Source organism: Cnephaeus nilssonii (assembly GCF_951640355.1).
Source record: "Cnephaeus nilssonii genome assembly, chromosome: 9".
In the NCBI taxonomy this organism is placed as follows: domain Eukaryota; kingdom Metazoa; phylum Chordata; class Mammalia; order Chiroptera; family Vespertilionidae; genus Cnephaeus; species Cnephaeus nilssonii.
In genome coordinates, this window is record NC_137080.1 from 25,781,339 (window position 1) to 25,802,894 (window position 21,556).

The 21,556-nt window shown below is 43.6% G+C and overlaps 1 protein-coding gene across 4 annotated transcripts in view; it reads right to left on the bottom strand.

The window, feature by feature from the left end:
* NHSL1 (NHS like 1) overlaps positions 1-21,556 on the bottom strand; it is a 203,063-nt gene that overhangs the window by 107,466 nt on the left and 74,041 nt on the right. For 2 of the 4 annotated variants that reach the window (XM_079781102.1, XM_079781100.1), the window contains exon 1: positions 8,570-9,503. The exons of the other annotated variants lie outside the window; for them this stretch is intronic. In XM_079781102.1, coding sequence (XP_079637228.1) covers positions 8,570-8,771 — 202 coding nt within the window. In that variant the 5' untranslated portion in view covers positions 8,772-9,503. Of the gene's footprint in view, positions 1-8,569; positions 9,504-21,556 lie in introns of those variants that run through there. 4 annotated transcript variants of the gene reach the window in all.

The window sequence follows — 21,556 nt, forward strand, 5'->3', positions numbered from 1 at the left end:
ATCGACTGCCTATAGCATGCCCCATACTGGGGATCAAGCCCGCAGCCTGGCATGTGCCCTGACCGGTAATCGAACCATGACCTCCTGGTTCATAGGTCGATGTTCAACTCAACCACTGAGCCATGCCGGCCAGGCTCATTCCTCTTCTTAAAGCATTATACTGAGTTCCCTGTCTCATCCTATCTAAGTCTGCCCAGTTTTTAGTTCTCCCTGATGATCTAACCCTTCCTTGCTTATCAAACCAACTATTATTTTTATTGAATAATTATGGTATCCAGATAATATTTTTTAAATGAGTTAATTCATGTAATGTGTTATTAATAGTGGCTAGCCATGGCAAGTACTCATTAAGTGTTAGTTATTTTTAGTATTTATGGGTGGGTTGACAAAATTAGACATGACTTTCAGCTTGGTATTTTAATCATTTCAGGATTTCACATAAAAACTGAGGTAGAAACTATGTAAAGGAAGTGATAGCTCCACTGACTATTGATGGTGAAGAGACCGCCATCCCCACAGACAGTCCTATTAAATGCAACCAGATCCAATTTGTAGGCTGATAGAGCATCTACAGAACATATTCTCACTTATTCAATAAATAAGCTGTACCTGCTATCCATATGTATGATGAATAAGTATTATCCCATTTTACAGAAATTAAAACTAGACCTTAAATAGATTTATGCGATTTGTTACAGGTCACACAGTTAGCAAGTAACAGAAGTGAAACACCCAGATTTCCTGACCGAGTGCTCTTTGCATCATTCAATCTCTCTTTCAACTAAAATTTGTTGAACACCTACTATGTGTGGGCCAGGCTTGAGAGAACATCAGTTATTGAAGCACACCAAAAAAACCTCCCCTGTCTTAGAGGTGAAATTCTAGTTGGAGGAGACAGTCAGTACCAAAATAAATACATAATGTATAGAGTATATTAAGTATATACTATATATATATATATATAGTATAGTGCTTTGGAGAAGAATAGAAATAGGGATAGGAAGGTCAGGGTGAGGATAAGATGTTAAATAGAGTTGCTGAGATGACTTCTAAGCAAAGATCTGAAGGAAGTGAGACAGGGAGGCAACCATGTGCACAGCTGGGATTCCAATAGAGGGAAGGTCAAGTTGCTGGGCATGTTCCAAAAACAGCAAGGAGACTTAGAGGACAGTGAGAGGAAAGCAAAGGTGATGAGGTTAGGGATGCAATGGGTGATGAGGCAGATCAGGTAGGGCCTTATAGAACAGTAGAGGCCCAGTGCATGAAATCCATGCGGGGGGGGGGGGTGTGGGGGGAAAGGGGCAGTCCCCTCAGCCCGGCCTGCACCCTCTCCAATCCAGGACCCCTCGGACATCCCTCTCGCAATCCAGGACCCCTGGCTCCTAACCGCTCGACTGCCTGCCTGCCTGATCGCCCCTAACACTCTGCCTGCCTGCCTGCCTGCCTGATCACCCTTAACTGCTCCCCTGCTGACCTGATTGCCCCTAACTGCTCCCCTGCCGGCCTGATCGCCCCTAACCGCCTCTGCCTGCCTGCCTGCTCTCACCCCTAACTGCTCCCCTGCCAGCCTGATCTCCCCCACCAGCCTGATCATGCCCCTAACTGCTTGCTTCCCTGCCAGCCTGATTGCCCCTAACCGCCTCTGCCTCAGCCCCCGCCACCGTGGCTTTGTCTGGAAGGACATGGGATGTCCGGAAGACGTCCAGTCAATCCGGTCTAATTAGCATATTACCCTTTTATTAGTATAGATGGTACTGATGTTAGTATTTAAACTGAGAAGGAACGCCAATGAAGGGTTTTAAGCAGTGAAGTTACACAACATGACTTATGTAGGATATTTTACAGGGTCACTGAGGCTCCTGTGTGAAGTTCAGCCAATCTTGCAGTGGGGGTAGGGTGGGGGATAGCAAAGGTGAAAGCAGGGAAACAGGTCAAAGGTGAAAGCAGGGAAATGGGTCAAGAAAAGGCTGCAGTAGCACTGAGCTGCCCTCCTTATCAGGCATAGCATCCTCTATCCCATTCCTCCTCTGTGTTCACTTAGTCATCTTTACTAATGGCCAAAACAGTCAAGATCAAGCATTTCTAAAAAGTATTTGCTGCATGCTCAGTTTGAGTGGAGCAATAGGCAACAGCAGACTGCCACTAAAATTATGTGCCCACTAACTCTCTTTGGATGCACTCAAAAAAGTTCAGAGTTGCAAGCACTTGTAAGATTACATTCGTCAATATAATTGACAAAGCAAGCACACGGTGCAAACTTAGAGAGTATTGGATTGGTCCACTGGCCTGTGCAAACAGCACTATTAACCGTGTCCCAGAGGAGCGATGTCCACCCAGTCAACAACCATTTATTGACAACTTAGCCTGGGGGATAGGAAAGACATAAGACCTGGTCTCTGTCCTAAAAGAGGTCACAGTCCAGCTAAGGACACAGACAAATAAACAAATAAGTAGAATCCAGTGTAAGATAAAGGCAATGACTGAGGTATGTAGAAGGTAGAGAAATAACACAGAGAAGGGAGTAATCAGCTTGGTCCTCAGAGGATCGGGGACGACTTCGCAGAGCTTTAAAGAGAGACTAGACTCTAGAAGGTTAAGCAGACGTCAACGGGCAGAGGAGAGGACTGGAGCACAGGGAATGAGAAAGGCAGGGGGTGGGAAATGGAAAGTTCTGGAGTTGTAACGGTCCAGCAATGGTCCATCTGTCATTTCTAGAGGTGAACAGGGCAGGGGACAGTACGGGTGGAGCAGGGTTGCGTGCTATGGCAAGTGATACAGGCTCTACTCTGCAGGCAATGGGGAGCCACAGGAGAGTGACCGATCCTAGTATTCGTATTTTAGGAGGATTGTTCTGACTGCACTGTGGACTCAAGGGTGGCTCAGAGGAGGACAAGAGTGGAGATAACACGAAAGAGACCACACAGAGGGCAGGTAAAGCTGGGCAGGGCCTGAGCTACATACAGTCCAGACGGACAAGCCTTGTGCACAACAGACTTCGAGGAGAGGAAACTGACAAGTGAAATATTTCACAGAAAATAGTGTAGTTTAAAAAACTTTAATTTGATAGAAACTGTTATAGTTAAACCAAAAACCCTTGAGATTACATGGAAATGTAACACACTTTATATAATAGCTGCAGGAGATTTTACAAAAATCAACCCTAATTAATATGCAGGGTATATTTTAACTATTTTTAAAAATAATTGTTTAAAAAGAATGATTTAAAAATGTTTCCAAAACCCAGTAAAGACATTTCAATAGAAAAGAACACAAGTTACTTCCAAAACTAAGCTCTGACAATAAGTTACTTCTTTTATCACTCTAAGACAGCGACCTTTCAACCTTCTTCAGCTCAGCACACTCACTGATTAGTAAAAGTCTGTGACACACCAAAAATATGTTATATTTTTTGCCGGTCTGACAAAAAATTAGTAATTTTGATTCATTCACACCAGACAGCTGTTGCTGTGTTGGCTGTTGTCAATTTTTTATTTGACAACCTAAGGGAAAAGAAGTCAGTACCCCTGACTAAATAGTCAGGTATTGCATGTTTTAAATATCCTTGCAGCACACCAGTTGAAAATCACTGTTCTAAGATATTTCTAGTAATCTAAGTATGTCTAATTCCCTAAATAAACCCACAAACTTTTAAAAATAAGTAAATAATAGGTATTACATAAAACATCATTTCAATAGAACTTCATCAATTTAATAAAAAAATGAAACCATTTTTGCAGCAAAATAAGAAAGTAAGACCACAGGGACTCCCAGCCTCAAAAGAAAAAATAATCAAAGGTCAAAAAAGGGCAGTTTCAATGAACCAGATAAAATATTAAGTGGCACTCACTGTCTGTGTCTTTCACAAATGTCAATGTCAGTAGAAAGAATGCAGGAAAACATTACGTTCACTGCAAGAGAATATTCTTCTTATCTCTTTTATCAAGACACAAATAAACTCCATTTACCTATTTTTCCAATGTACAGTGACCCTCAAAATAAATATTACTTATCTAGTTTTGCTCTCAAATTTGGGGTGCTACCTTGACATTACTTGCCAACATTTTTTAGGTTTCTTTAATGCCATGAAGAAAGTGTTCTTAATTCCCATAATTTTGAAGAGTTTTATGATCCAAAATAAATCACAGCTAAAAAACAGGATCTTGACCTTGCTGCGTGTGGTCTTCCATGCCATTTTTCTCCATTGTAATATCTGAAGTCATTGCTAACCCAATTGTGCACATGGATTCTGTTTTCCGCAACAATTCTATTAGGGAGGACACTGGAATGAAATTACTTTAAATATAGCCAACTCCCACCTTCAACAACTGACTATCTCATGTATGGGTTATCCATTACCATTGATACTTAGTAAGGCCATTCTGGCCATTTCTGTAGTCCGTGGGAAGGGAAGGTACTGAAATCCAAATGATCCAAATTTGGTATTGTGATAAATACACTAGTATAGGACAAAGTCCAGAAGAAGAGAGTGAAATCACTGTTTAAATTGAGGCTTTGCATGTCAATTACCGTCTCTAGCTGCTGACCTGCCAATACCAGAATCATCAATCACGCCTCTGCCCAGCTGAACAGAGGGCTGAGAACACAACAAAACATGCTCTGCCCAAGGAGAGGATACCCCATTATTATTCCACCTCTTTTGGTTTTGACAAGAGAAGGGGAAGTGAGTGAGACAGGGGAAGCACAGAATAAATACTATTAGTCACCAGTTTCCCTTGAAAACCTCCCACAATGTTAGTAACAAAGCAGGAGCTCATTAAACATTGTTTCAACGCTAACAGCCAGAAGACGGTGCAAAACACGAAAATGCTTCAGATATAGTCTCTTTATCTAGACCTTCTTATTTAAGCCATTCATTTTTATCCTTGCTCACAAATACCCTGCATTTTCTCTTTAGTTCCCCCTTAAATGTCTTATCTGCTTCTCCACTGAAGTATGAACTCCATGACTTCAGAGCAATATCTCTTTTGTGTCCCACACACAGTTCTCAGGAAAAATTCCTTCAATGTATAATACAACAATTCCACATGAAGAGCTACATGCTCTCTCATCTACAACTGACTTCCACTTTTTTATTACACAGGCATCTAACAAACTAGCTCATGATGCACTAAACTTAATACTCAAGAGGATACAGACTCACACCCTTGATTTTAATGTCTAAGTCGAAACATCATGTCACACTATGAATGTAAGAACTGATCATTGCTGTTACTCAATTCATTTTTACCTTCCTGAGTACAAATGTTAATGCAAGAGAGTTCTGAAACTTGCCAGGAGCTGGAACAAAAGAAAGCAGGGCAGTCTCAGTGAACCAGATAAAATATTAAGTGGCACTCACTGTTTGTGTCTTTCAAAGAATGTCAACGTCAGTAGAAAGAATGCAGGAAAACAGTATATTCACTGCAAGATAATATTCTTATCTCTTTTACGAAGACACTGAGATAACTCCACTTAGCTATTTTTCCAACATACACAGTGACCCTCAAAATAAATATTACTTATTTATCTAGTTTTGCTCTCAAATTTGGGGTGCCACCTTGGACATTTTTTGCCAATATATTTTTACTTGTGATTGCTTGGCTACGTCAGTATTATCTTCTAGTTACTTTTGAGGCTCAGCAAAAGTAGTATATTCAGAAAGATGCCTTTTAGTAGCATGCTATTCTTATAAAAAGTTTCCCCAAAGAAGTCTCTGAACTGTAGTTTTATCTTTAGCTTCTTGAGTACAAGTGACAACATTAAACTGTAAAGCTATAAGTTTGTATACTGATAGATAACCATAAGGGTAACAACTTAAACACTTGATTGCGATGTTTCTGATGAGCAATCCAGCATGGAGAGTCACTATAAAAAGAGCTTCTTCGGTTGTAACAAAACTTGAAAGAACTGTTTTATAAAATGATTGTGCATCTTACACAACATACTACCCACACTGACAGTAGGGATTCAACGGGCTAAAGTGCAAAACAATTATGAGCAAAGCAATGTGACCTGGACACCGTGGGCAGGGAGCAGGCAAGCACTCCGGCCTTGCAGCAGCTGCTGGATGGGAGGGTGGGAGGGAGAAAGATCCCATGGCTGCGGGGGGTGGGAGAGGGGAGGTGGGGGACACAACACAGGGGAGACCAACCGCTGAAGTGAGGTTGGCTTGTTAAGCTACACTGCCCTACCTTTTGCTGTCACTGCTTGGTGGTGGTGTATGTGGAAAGACACAAATAGTGAGTGCCACTTAATAGTTTATCTGGTTCATTGAGAGTGCCCTATTTGTTGTTGTTGTTGTTGTTGTTGTTCCAGCTCATAGGAACGTGTGTAAATAAATTTTTTTAAAAAAGCTCACATAAGGTACAGGGGTTAGGGAGAAGGCTGAAAGGAAAGTGGATTCAGATGCTTGTGGCCTGGGCGGACAGATGCATAAGAAAAAAGAGTGCTGCACAATTCCCATCAGATCAATAGGTCTTTAATGCATATATTTTTGCAACCAAATGCTAATATGGCCATTGGGCATTCTTAGCACTGACTGCCATTCCTTGCTAGAGTTTTAGCTTATTTGATGTCATTTCTGTATTTCTCCAAAGGAAAGAATTATGTAGAATAAAGATCAAATGCTATAACATGCCTTTGAGACCACATGTCAAAGTTGGGAGTCAACTTTCTTTTGTAAGACAAATGTGAAAGTAGAATATAATACCATGAATTTTTATCTCTAGGCAGGTTTCTAAGGATTTCCTCCAACTCCTTATGTCAAAAATGATAATATTATCCATGCCTAATTATTTCTAAGACCACATAAACTCATATGCTGTAATATGCTTCCATTTATCTTCAAGAGGCTACTGTGTGCCCTATTACGTTAAGGGATAAAGAGCACGATCTTTTGTGTTATTGCATAAACAAGTCCTCCCTTCCCTTTACAAGTCACCCCTGTTCTTTACAATGACTTCTTTATTTTTCACAAGTCAACTGCACAATATCTGCTTCGTTTCCCAACTAAAATGAACACATGCAAATTCTCAGTCTTTCCCATTAATGTTAACTTAGATAAAGCATCTATGATAGAAATTCCAAAGCCACATGCTCACATGTACACAATCTTTAACAAAACTCTGACAGCAGTTGACTTAAAACAAGTTCTATATAAAAAAACACCAAATCTTTGGCAAAGGCCAAAGGAATCAAAACTACACCCTCCCGCAACCACAGCACCACTGTATCCACCCTTCTAACATGTTTGCTTCAAACATTACAACCCATCCATTTACTAAAACCACAGCTTATGCCTGATTTAGAAAAGTAAAGTTCACGGACTTACTCAACTACACAACTCCCGACATAAGGCGCAAATGCCGTGTCTACGCCTGGCAATTACACAGCATCAGAAATGAAAACCTGCATTTTTAAGCTCAGTATCAGTGAACCACTGTCGACCAGCTCCTTGACCCAATAAACATCTGACATCTTCAAAGAGCATTAGCTCGCCCCCCGTGTGCCATAGCTGAGCAGACAAGAACAAATGCTTAACACACATGATCCAGGAAGAAGGGCTGTTTTTGATTCCCAGTCCATGGAATATAATTACTGTACATACATAAGTTAGTTTATTCTCTCACAGTTCAGCAGTTTTGTTTCCCCAAAGAAGGGAAAGAGCAGGTCCCTGAAAGAGTCTAGAGAGTTTCTTTTGGCACGGGGAAAAATGTGATCAACAGAGAAAACACAATCCCGAGGAATGTCTGCACCAGGTTCCTTTGTAATACTTAAATAGCGCCCCCCTACTGGGCTTTGCCACTGCACCGAATCGAGAAACCATTTTAGAGCTTAACAATCCAGTCTACAGCAAGCATGCAAGGAGGAAGAACTCAAATTCTAAATATAAAATAGGGGTGTGTTAAGAAATACTGCCACGTTTCCTTCTCTCCCCCGGGGGCTGGTATTTTCCCCTCACCTTAAGGAAGGCAAAACATGCTAAACCTGAAAACAGAGATCAACACTGGTGTGAAAAGAAACTTGAAAGAAGTCCAGAAACTCCTTTTGGCTAAGCCCTTCCTCTGTGAGTTAATTTTCCTTGCTGTCACCCAACACCTGTTCAATTCAAGCGTTCCTGGGATTCGTCAGTCTTCTTTAAGAAGATGCAAGGGGGCTACCCATGATTCCCAACGTTTCCTCAGGGCACTGTTTCAGAAAAGAGCTCCACGTCCTGACCTCAAACTGTTGTAAGAGCAGAAGACTCCTCCTACGATGGTGGTTTACCATTGAACTTTTCACCACGTCACATGAGCGTGCAGATCTGATGGGGGGGGGGGGGGAGAGGGCTGAGGACTGATAACTGCTATGTTATCCTTCTCCGAGGGGCACAATCTCAAGCTGAATCTAGTTGGAGGAAACTGTCTATTTGAGACATGTAAACAAATGAATGACACTGAATTCCAATACAAAAACCACCCACAATGCCCAATGAGGCCAAATATCGTGAAGGGACATCAGTGCTAGAAACAAAGAATTCTACGTGGCACACTTCAAAAAAAATGTTTAAATCAACAAAGAATCAAGTCACCTTTCCTGGGCTGGGCTCTGTATATCCAGCTCTCATCATCCGCCTCCACCTGCTGCCCACACACGGAGAGCTCCCCGTCACTGCGAAACAGCCTCTTTGTCTGCCTGGACAGGGAGGAGAAATTTATCCAACTCACAGCACGTGAGAGGGAGCCTGGATTTGACTTGAGTCTGAAGGAACCTGAAGAGCCTTCCTTTTTCATCTTCTTTCACATCAAAATCCACTCTCGACAAAGGACAGCCCCGCAAACAAACAGCTTCTTTTTAAAAAAATTGGTCCAGGTCCTTTCCACGAGCCTGCTCCTTCCCACGTCCTCAGACAACGCTGAGAGTCAGGCACGGACGGCTTTATGCAAAAAGATTGTGTCTCTGTCATTCAATGACAAAGGAAAGGAAAATGAAGGGTTAAAAAACAATTTTTTTTTTACACTCCAGCCACATTGTGCTACTTGGTTTCTAGATCAGTGATGGCCACACACCACAATAAAATTAAAATAAATTAAAAGTAAAAATTTAAAAACCCAGCAGGGTGTTCATTTCAGGAACACTTGTCAGGACTTGGTGAAGAACAGAACCAAAGCACTCCGACTCTCTGCTGTGCACCTAGCATCCCAACCTGTAATCCTACTCCTCTCCCAGGCATCTTTCCTCGCAAGGGCAGGAAGCCAGCCGTCTGTGAACTCCTCGGCTGGAGAAAGAGATTCAGCATCAACCCAGGCACCGGCTTAGAGTTCACCGCACAGGTGACTTGGGAGAAGTCGAGTTCAGCTCCCTTGTCAGCAGCCCAGCGTGCAGAGTCCTAAACCGCCCACTCGCCCTCTGTCCCAGCCAGGAGCTGCTCAGGATCCACAGGACTCCACAAACAATAAAACAGGCTGCGTGGCCAGTGCTTGGATTACAGAGTAGGCACTCCTGTGAAAGACGATAGGCTTTCCCCACACTGAAGGCACCTCATTGGAGCCGGGAAACCCCGCCTCTCCACAGCCAATACTTCAGAGGCAGCTCAAACTTCTGAACTCCAGCAAAGCTAGGAAACGCAAGTCCGTGCAGAAAACAGACTTCAGGGATAAAAATCAACAACGTGCTTATTATCAGACCACACTTCTCAGGGTGGGGTTTTGAGAAGGGGTTTTAAAAGAGTATATAGTGATAGACACATCAGCCTTCCTAGGTGGATTTAGGAATGTCATTATCTAAGGAAAGGTGCTTCCAAAGAGAATAAACCTGACCCAGCTATTACTTCACTCCCGGCTTTCAGCAAAGGTGAAATGCAGCCATTCTTGCACCTGTCACGGTCTCTCCTCTCTTCCCCGGGCAGCCAGTGTGGGGCTGAGGACCCTCCCTCTTCTGCTTGCCCCCTGGCAGCCTACATCCCCAGGGCCATTCCTCACTAGCTCTGAATGACCTTCCTCCGGGGGAGAACCATTACCTACGAGCCATGCTAGCAGCAATTAGCTGCAGGCTCCAGTCCCCAGACCCCAATGTAAAACCTTAGTCGTGACATGCAAAATACCTACAGCCACAGGCCAACCTAATTCCACAATTCCGAGGAGTGTTAGAGTCCCTGCAACTTTCCATCATAAACTGGCATCCCCTCTCCAAAACGTTATTCAGAGTAAGGCTAATGAGCAACAGGTTGAGAACTGGGTCCATCTCACTTTCCTTTACTCAGAATTGAGCAAATATATTAAAACTAACAAACTGCAATGGAAAAGAAACTTGTGATTTTAAGATTATAAAAGCAGGATTTTTAATTTATAAAATATTAAATGTATTTTATGTATTAAAAGTCTTTTCTATATAAAAGTCATTTATCAACAATTCACTGAGGTTTTAAGCTTACCAGGGTTGGAACATTTGTAGGAAAACACGGAGTGTTCCTGGGATGGAGCTCACACGACCACGGGAACCTCGACAGAGGACAGGCACTGGACTGAAGGGGGAAGCCACAAGCAGTCCAGGTGATGCAGGTATGGACTCAATTTAGAAGTTAAAAGGGTCCTTAAGAGATCACGTTGTTTAAACCCCTCCATTTACAGGGGGGGAAATTCAGGCCCGGAAAGGTATGTGACAACCCAGCGTCACAGCGAGGAGTCAGTAACGGAACCAGGTCATGTGAGACACCACCGGGCTGAAAGCTTCACCACTTCCCGGGGATGCTAGCTGCCTCACCAAGCACCCTGGACCCGCGTCCGCTAGTACACTGGAGTGATATCGCGACTTGGATTGCTAGTACAATGGCAAAATGGTATAAATTAGGTACAGCACCAGTGGCTAACATCAAAGTTCCAACACCCAGTGTTCTTTCTGCGTCAAAGGCACTTTTTAAAAAATAGATTTTTATTGATATCAGAGAGGAAGGGAGGAAGAGAGATAGAAACATCAATGATGAGAGAGAATCATTGATTGGCTGCCTTCTGCATGCCCCCCACTGGGGATCAAGCCCACAACCCAGGCATGTGACCTTGACCGGAATTGAACCCGGGACCCTTCAGTCCACAGGCCGATGCTCCATCCACTGAGCCAAGCCGGCTAGGGCTCAAAGGCACTTTTGAGAATCTATAATAATAAAAGCGTAATATGCTAATTAGACCGGACGTCCTTCCAGAGGAACGCCAGGGTCCCAGGTGCCAGGGCAAGGAAGGCCTACTCTTGCACGATTTTCACGCATTGGGCCTCTAGTCAAAATATTGTGCTAGAAAATACATAAACATCTCAAATGCTTCTTACCATTTCAGAGATTCACGCCACCCATTCCGTAAGGATCCACGGACCCCAAACAAGAAACACAACTGTCTCCTCCTTGATGGCTCCATTTTTAACAGAGAAATATCTAAGCTCTGAAATAAACCTTGTGCTGCTCTTTATATACGGAAAGTGCTGTGGAATGCGTTCCCCAGCTCAGGCTCCTCGGAGCGCGCCCACAAGCACACACAATGGCAGAGATGAATGGATGTCATTAGTACCTGGTGTGCTTTCCTCCAGTACCACCTGTTCCTACACACATCTGGGAAAGAGCTGAGGGAGGGGCTAGAGGAATAGGTACTGCCAAGCCACCAGGAAGGACACCTGTCAGTTCAGGGACTAGACTCCTGACTCTCCTTCAAAGTAAGTACACACTTGGGCTGATTTCCCAAAAACCTTACTGGGTTTCCCATTACTCACGAGACCTATGGGTACATTGGCACAGTAACTAGCTCATCCGTGTTTCTGTTCTGTCAGGCCATGATTATTAATATCTTTGTTTAATGTAAAAGAAGGTCAGATAAATTAACTACTGTTACAACTAGATCTCTGAGTTCCTATGTGACAAGACAGAACATAATGGTTTAAATCAGCTTTGGAGGAAACATTTAGATTCTAACTATCCATGTTAGATATATATTCCAATTAGCTTAGAAAACCGTACCAGTAAGTGGGCTGCTTGAAAAGCTATTCCATTCATTCAAACTATAATTATTTGGCAACTAAAATGGACCACATTTTAATTACTTGGACTATCAATCCAACAGCCCTGCACGTCCACCCCGCCCAGCACAGGGTCGTGTCGACTTGTGCCGCGCACTTCCTGTACATTATTGCCCGTGTTCCCAATCACCCTGCAGTGGAAAAAATCCTGGTTTTTACAATGTAATCTGTCTTTTTCAAATAGCTTCAGCTGTAATCTTCAATGCGATAAACATCTTCATTTAACGATTTTCCCCATGAAAATCTACACTAGAGAACACGCTTCCTAGACCTTTGAAACAGGCGTGCTGAACAGATTTTTACCCCATCCCTCACTGTGCAGAGCTTTCCAGCTCCCCGCTCACTGTCAGGCTGTCAAACAGACACTTCTGTTGTCATCGTCTATGCCAATAACCGCTCCCTTCCTACCACGTGCCACATCGGAGCGTCAGGCATCGGGAAGTCAGATAATCCTACTTACATTACACGTGCACTGGGAGTGGAGGAGGGCTCACAGAATGAAATACATGCCTTTTGCAGCAGCTGCCTCCTGGCCAGCACCCTTGTCCTTGCACTTACAGGATGGAAGCCCAAGGGCTGAAATGGCTGGGGGTCTACACCAGGTGTGTGATTAAGTTCTTGGCCCTTGAGGGTGGTGAGAAGCTTACCACTGACCACTAACAAAGGGATAAGAAGTCGCCCTATATTATTTCAGGAACGATTTAAGTAACACACTAAAGAAAGTTAACTATCAGAACTGGGAGGCACCAGAATATATTACCAAGGGAAGTTCGAGAATCACCTTCTTTGGAAATTCCCAGTGAGTCAAATGCCCATTCATTTGGAAAGATTTTTTTATGTTGCTACCAAGAGTCACAGGGATAGACTGAATACATTCGGAAGGTCCTTGCCAAAAGATACAATATTTAATGTTTTCATATGTACCCATCCTTAAAAAAAGGAGTTTAGCTCAAACGGAAGTTTTTTATTTAATGAAAATTGTTAAACATGACAGGATCAGACAAACCCCTCAGCCCACTCAGGCATGGAACTGGTCCACCTGCCATCTGTGTGAAATGCCAGCCAGGAGTGGGAACTAATTTCAAGTGCCATCAGTTTCTTGGCCTCAGAGGCCACAAATGAACACTGTGACTTTTAATTTCCTTGTGTGCCTTTTCTGCCCTGACCCGCCCACCCCCCCCCCAACCCCCCCGCTTCAAATCTGGAAGGAGGAATAGGAGAAACAAAACCCTGAAGTCAGAAACCAACAGAGAACAGGGCTAACGTACAGGTAAGAGTTGGTGGGGTTGGCTGGTGTGGCTGGAGGTGGGGCCCACAGACAGAACACTTATGAACAGAGACAAAACTGGAAAAAAAAAAAAAAACATATACAGGAGTGAGGAGAGTTACTGTAAATTGTGTCCTGTTCTCAGGCAGCCAGGCCGGGCAGGGGCAGTGAAGTGTGCACCCTATCAGATTACCACATGAATCACCCAGACGACCCACTGGGACCTTTAGCTACTAGGACAGGGTACAGCAGGTTGTCCAACTGTCATCTCTTATACATAATTTAAGAGCAGGTTTGAATGGAAATCTTTCTCTGAGGTAATCTGTACACACTATTTGTAACTAAAAAAAAGAAAATATGAACCTCAGGGCCAAGCAAACCAACTCCCCCCGTTCACTAAGTCCTACTTCCCATCCACCTCCTACCCCTAAGGGATTAACAGCCGATGGACTGGAGAAAGAAGTCGCGGAAGACAAAGCACAAGCCTCTTGCCTATTCAGAGAAGGGCCTGTTTTCAGGGTTCCCCTCACCTACCCCTGTTTCAGTTTTCAAAAGAAAACACTGCCCTTTCACTAAGCTCTAGCTTTAAGAATCAGAAGAAGCCCCTTTCAATGGAATTAATAGGGTTGGTTCCCTAAATGGGAAGATTGAATACAAGCATGTGTATTTATGGAGGATCACAGCTTAAGTCCCACCGTTCGGTGTCCTCGTGCCTGAAAAGGACGCCTGCACAGATCTGGCACTCTAAGCCCTAGCCCCCTGGTTCCCATGGGATCACTTGATAGGGGAGCAATATGGCAGGGCACTCCTGCTCTCCATCCCCTGGGGCGGGCGCTCTGCAGGGGGCTGCCCGGGACAGAGCCATCACGGACAGATACCTTGGACGGCAGAGGCTTACTTAGCATCAATAACCGAACATCCAAACTGTCCCAACCTTAAAGAAAATGTCCCCATCCAAAGGGTTCAGTGGAGGAAGTCCCCTAAAACTGATATAAGAAGACCAAATTGAACTTACGTGCAAACTGAAGTAAAATTCTAAATTAAAAAAACATTTTAATCATGATCTCCTTTGTACTTGGTGCCTCTCCTATGGCCTCTCCGGTGATCCTTATAATTATTTTGTTCTTCCTTACTCAACCAGTCCTTGGCAAACTTTGTTATGCACATAAATCATAGATCTTTTAAAATACAGTGTCTGACTCAGGTCTGCGGCAGGGCCTGAAGTTCCGAAGTCCTGAAACGCCCGGGCGCTGCCAGTCCACAGGCCACCCTCGAGTTAGCACAGTGCTGGGCCAGCATGCTCCCCGAGGACGGGGATCTCACCTTCCCACCTTCAAGTCCCTTACAGTCCCTTACACACAACACTGAACAAATGTTGGGCGAAAGACCTATCTCCTTCTTTTGATCTTAACTTGTTTCTGGAAAAGGAGATACTGAGACTTTTATGGTGATCAGTCCTTTATTGCTAAATTCCAAAAGGTAAAAGTAAAATTTGTAACCTGAAAAAATGTATCTGTAGTCCAAATTAAAGAGTTAATAATAAATTCCATTATTCAGAGTTGTACTGCTCTACTTTGAGAAGGAAGAGCGTTGTTAACTGCTAATCTGTATAATTTTTAAAATTTGTTAAACCGTCTACACTGCTCCCATCTACCAAAACTCCAGAATCCAATGATCCTACTCAGAATCTAGAACAATTAATAAATCAAAATCAGAAAGGCGGCCACATTCTCCCTGGTAATCCGCACAGACGTCTGGGAATTTAGTCCCTCTGTGTGAATTTAGTTTTTCTGTGGCAATGGAAAAAATGTCTTACATTAGTTTTTCCTGGTACATGTTTAAGACAAAGATGTTTTCAGTCAATCTTAAGTGACCTTCCAAAGGGTTTATTCTATTTAGCTCTCTTTAAAACTTTATTCACTATGGCTCTATAGAGCACACTGAATATATCATCTTTTTAACAGACATTTTATCAATTCAGCCAACTTTTATTGCACTATCATTCCATACTAAACACATGTTAAATATTGCTGATACCTGACGAAACACAAATTGGTAGTTGCAAAGTAGTCATGGGGAAGTAAAGCACAGGAAATATAGTCACTAATATTGGTGGTTTTTTAAAGATTTTTAAAAATTGATTTGAGAAAGAAACATCCATGTGAGAGAGAAATATTAATCAGCTGCCCTGATCAGGAATCAAACCTGAAACCTGGATATGTGCCCTGACGGGGAATTGAACCCTCCATTTTTTGGTGTACAGGAGGTCGCTCCAACCAACTGAGCCACACCGGCCAGGGCTAGTCAATAATATTGTGATAACTATATATGGTGCCAGTTGAGGTGCATGAACTGCCAAGGGGAACATTATGTAAAGTGTATGACTGTCTAACCACTAAGCTGTATACCTGAAACCCATACAAAATAAATTTTTTAAAAACTGCTGATACCTGCAGTGATTCCACTGACCAAGACAAATCATAGATGTAAAGATATGAGTAAACAGAATTGGGCATAAAGTACTTAAAATGGATTTTTTGGTAGTACCCAGTAGCCAGATTCAAGTATGTCTCCTCAAACAACAGGAGACAGAAACGTAGGTAGGTAGGTAGATAGGTAGGTAGATAGATAGATAGATAGATAGATAGATAGATAGATAGATAGGATTATTGCAATTATCCCAGGCATTCCCAGAGGTGGGAAAGTGCCCAAATAAAGGGATCAGTTTATATTTATTGATCCAGGATATCAGCCAGGCAGGCTGATACTAAAGCACAAAAGACAGGACCCTGCCCTTGAGGAGTTAAAATTTTTAAAGATATTATTATTTTATTCTTTTTAGAGAAAGGAGAGAGAGAGAAAGAAAGAGAAACACTGATGTGAGAGTGGAACATTTCACTCATTGCATAAGAGTATTTTCTTTAAAAGCTTAACAAAGTTAAGCTTTCTGGAACATGTAAACATAACCGAACATAAAGACAGCTTTATCTTCATGTGTTTTTCTCTTCAGCTCAACAGTTTTTACAGTCATGTGCATTGCCAACTCGCCAACTGACCATCATCAAAATCTCTGTCACCAAAATCTCTAAGTAGGAAGGCTCCTGAGAGAAGGGAATCCAATGTGATAGTGACTGCTTCTGTTTCCCTGGGCAATCACATTTGTCAGTCTTCAAGTAATGAACTCATCTTGATAAGGAGAAATTTAGAAAACAAAGGCCTAAAAAACACGTAGGACATTCAGAAATTTGGGGTTGGAACATTTGCTCCCCAGGGTCACAATGGATGTTCAACCAAGAGAACTTCTGTTTCTGTGATACGCTACTCCAAGCAGGATATGCCAGCACGAAGAACCTCAAAGAAGGATGAGGTACTTCTACAAAATAAACACTAGACCCTTTCCACTGATGGCGGACTGGAGTGGGTGGACAGAGACTGGCAAGCAAAGGGAAGGCATGAGGAACAGAGGTTCCCCCTTAATCTCCCTCCCACGCCAGCCCGGCTACTCGGTTGTCTCCCTGAGATACGGGGAGAATTCAGACAGTGCTGCCTCCAAAGGCACCCAGGTGAGCAATGCCCTCGATTCTCATTCCTGTGCTCAAACCCCTGCATCACAGACACCAGGAACTTTCTTCAGATTGTGATAAAAACTAACTGACAAAATGCTGACGTCGATAATTGGTAGGTTATGTTCAGCAGCAGCAGCAGTAAGAGGCAGCCCTGCATCTGACAGGCCGCGAAGTAGGTGTGGCTGGTGGACACCAGAGATGCCGGGTCAGGCCAGAAGCAGGCGGTTAAAATGATGCCTGGGATTTAAAGGAAGGGGATGGTGAGCTGGAGTGGGAGTCAGATTCCTCTCAGGGAAACAGTGCATGCAACACCAGAGCTGTGAGGGTGAGAACTGTGCAGGCAAATCTCGCCTATAAGATAAAATCCTCAAGTAACGGCACTTGGGTCAGTTGTTAGGCACATTTCCCAAAGTGATGTGAGGCAATGAACGGTTCAAAGAAAAGTGTGAAATGCTGACAAATTCAAAGGAGTGATTACAAAAATAGCACAGGTGTAGCTACCTCATAAGGAATGATAGCAAAAAATAAATAGAAAACTCCAAAATTCATCAAACCACACATAAATACACACACACACACACACACACACACACACACACACACACTGTGTGTCCAGGTATTTTCTAATGTTTACTCTGCTGATAATTTTTCTAGGGAAAAAAATTAATATAGGAGAAAAGTACCAATGTATAGCTTCATAAAACATACATTATTGGTTACAGCTGATAAGAAAATGCTTAGCTAAATGTAAGTTACATTTCAAAATAAGAAAAAAATGTTAATGGAGTCAAATGACCTTTAATTTATCACATGGTACAGTACTGCTTATTCAGCATGTAGCAATTACAGCAGGCTACAGCCTGCATTTACCATCAGGTCACATGCCACTACTTAAATTACCTAAATCACTTAAGAATTAACACACATGTATATGTTCAACCACTGCCAGGAAAGATGCCCTCTACAAAATGAGATTGTGATGAATCTGAAGAAAGTTCAAAATCAAATTTATCTATCTAAGGGATGGCCTCAAACTAAAAAAACCAATAGTCTAAAAAAATGTTTTGCCACCAGCCTTGTAAAGATAGAAGAGAGGGACAGGGACAGAGGGGATGATGGGTAAGCATTTGTCAGGATCCAGCGTCCAGAGCTGAGCACAGCCCCTGGGACACTGTAAGTCCCCAAGGTTTGACGGCCTGTCGCTGCCCAAAGAAACACAGGATGATGGGCCGGCCCAACGGAAACCGTATCAGTGCTTTGATTCTCAATCATGGGTGAACATCCCAATCACCTTTTATAAAAGATTCGTATTCGATAAGTCATGCATAGATTGGGCTTTGGGTTTTTTGTTGACACTTGTATTTTTAAAAAGCTTCATGGTCTAGGGAAAGTATACCCCGTTCCCCAATTAAGAACCACTAATCTTTGAGAGTGTTTATATTTTGATTATAGATAGAGCTAAATTAAATGCTAGTTCTGTGTTTTAATCAATAATATTCAAGAGGAAAAGGGAAAAAAGAAGCCTGTCATTTTTCTAATTCTAATTTTTTAAAATGTTTAAAAGCGCATCAGATACTAAGCATGAAAGTAGCCTCCTCTGAAGCTTTCTGCACCTGGGTGTCAACGGGACCAGGTGGGGTCGGAGGCACACGCCCCAGGGACCAAGCAGACACTGCTTTCTAGGCTGTAGGAAAACAAGTCCTATGCTTCATGCTGATTGGTTAAGCTCCAGAAACCTGGGAGCTGAGGGCCTGGAGCTCCGTGGCTTTATGGCCTGACAGGTATATAGAGTTTTTAGAAATTAATTGTCAGGCTTAAGTCATGGGCAAAGTTAGGACCCAAAGTCAGGGTCCCACAACAGTGTAACATGATGATGATGATGATGTGCTGCCACTACACTGAAAATAAACTGCTCCTGAGAGAGACAAAGCAGCTTTCCAAGATCGCACCTCTTTTCGAGTGTGAATCCCGCCTGCCCTCACCACGGCCTGGAACCACAGCACAGGCGCAAGGCACAGAGAAAACAGTCTGTGACATTAACACGGCAAACGGATCTCTCAAAATGTGTTGTTGTTATTAACACCCGGGTTGGAGAAAAGCTCCCGAGAGGAGGAAATTAACGTTGTCCGATTTGCAATATTAAGTGTAAAAGGTTCGCGTAGAGCAGATGGCTCTATTCGAAACAAGAGTTTGCCTCACCTACGCGCCACTGAAACTTGCGTGTGAAACCCTGTCTGACATAGGAGGCCGTCCTCAAAACACCACACGGTTTGCCTGCGGTTGACCAGCAGGTGGCAGAACAGAACAATCTAACCTCCATAAAGCCCAGCAAGCGTGTGTTCAAACACTGGCCCAGAGTGGGTTAAGGACCAGTGAAGGATCCTGAAAGGTCCCTTATAAAATAAAAACAGTCACGTATCCACTCACTGAAATAACCTACAGTGTAAACTTCAGGTGTATCTGTTGTACCTATGCTGGCCTGCACGGGGGAGGAGCTGAAAAAGAAGTATTACAGAGGGCAGCGTCCAGCCCTTAGGACACCCAAGGTGCCTACACAAGTGTTTCCCAAACTTGCCCCATCACTGGCATGATCAATGACGTGGGGGTGCTCATTAAAATACAGATGCCAGGGCCTCGCCCCAGATGCACAGAATGCCTGAAACAAAGGGCCCAGGAATCAATTCGCTGGGGGACTCGTCAAGTCCGGGGCTAGTGGCTGTGTGCTAACTACCTGAAGGGCACGTGTGCTACAACCTAACATGCGTGTCGTGAGATGGGCGCTGTGAGAACCTGCCCACAGGTGAGGAGTCGCTTCTCAAGACTTGGCCAGGTAAGCAGCATGCAGCTGGGCGGCACGAATTCACCTCTTGCTGCTCAGCATAGGCTAGGGGCTCCAGCAATGCCCAGCAAGGCTTCTGATCACCTGGGGACCTTCACACCCCAACCAGCACCAGACCCTCCTTCTCACCTCAAACCCATTTCTCGCATCGTGCCTCTCCTGGTTCATTCCTGCCTCCTGACCGCTGTCTGCAGCATGAATGAATTGGCTCCCTACTTTGCATTTTCAATCTCTTTTTCCAGATCCGGTGTTCCTTTTCCTCGGATCCCCTCTGCTTCCAACAAAATGCCTCCTGCCAGTCACTCTGCTCCTCAGTAAAAGTTCTGGCTCAGCACTAACTCCTCTTGGCCCCTTGCACTTGGCATTCACTGTAACCCTTCTTTTCCGCCCTACCCACCTCCTGAACGGAGAACATAGCCTGCCCTTAAGTCTGGCTGCCCATCCCTAACTGGGCCCTCATTTTTCTGTTCTCACCTTTCACACCTTCCTGGCTGTTCCCAGCCTTTGGATTTTCCTTTAAGCCTCACTCCCACCTTTACATTCAAACTCAAAGATAACCAACCTCCCCTGGCAACAGTCCAGATGTCCCTCTACCTTCCTCCTTTCCCCTGAGGAACGCTCCGGCAGCCCCGGCCTCAGCTTGACCCCTCTGTGCTCCATTCGTGCGTCCGCCTCCTGCCTCATCACCCTCCCACCACAGCCCTGACCTTGTCACCTGCTCACTAGCCACCATCGCTAACCAAACCCAGGCTTCTCGCCATCAATTCGCCCCCCCCCGCCCCCGTGACAATCAATGTGCTTCCATAGCCAAAATGTGTTTCCATGAGCCTTTCTAGAGTCATCTCGGTGCCTCCTCCTCCAGAGCATCATTGCTGACTCTCCAAAGTGGCTGTTTGTTTCCGTATCCATGCTCTCCGTTCTGAGAACCTGCATGGCACCAGGAAGCTGGTCACATAGGATTCAAGCCTCAGGTTGCTGTAGGTAACTCAGGATGTCTGACCACCCAAATCCCTTCTCCTGTCCACCAATGATAACCACCCATTGATTGGAAAAAAAATTTCGACTCTGGGTGTTCAGTAAATATTTACTTAATAGATAACATAAGAAGTAAGGCTTTATCTCCCTCTCTCTCTCTCTCTCTCTCTCTCTCTCTCTCTCTCTCACACACACACACACTACCACAACCAAAAAAACAACAACATGCCAGTAAAACAGAGAGAAAAGCACAAATATTTTAGTCAGGCAGAGCTGGATTCCAATCTTGATTTCAATACATTTATTGACAATTTGATCTTGGGCAAGCCTCTCTGAACCAGTTTCCCACAGAAGAAAAAAACATACACACACAAAACAAGAATAGCAATACCGCCACCTACTGGGGTTATGAGTCAAACACTGTAGGAGGCTTCAATATATGGAAATCTTAGCTTTTTGAACTTAAGAATTTGCAAAAGATAATTTAAAAAAGGAATAGGTAAGAGGCTACTGCTACCAATTTTTCAAGGAGGAAAAAACACTGGCAGTGAATCTTACATTGGCCTAAGCTGCAGGAAAAAAAATGGATAAAATTACAGAAACTTTCAAATATGATTTAACTTTGAAAGTTACCATTTGGAAATATTTTGAAGTTTATTTTCAAATATATTTGTATTGATTTCATAGAGGAAGGGAGAGGGAGAGAGAAACAGAAACATCAGTGATGCGGAGAGAATCATTTGTTAGCTGCCTCCTGCACGCCCCAGGAGCCCACAACCGGGCATGTGCCCTGACCAGGAACCAAACTGTGACCTCCAGGTTAATAGATCGGTCGCTCAAACACTGAGCCACACTGGCAAGGCTCGTTTGTTC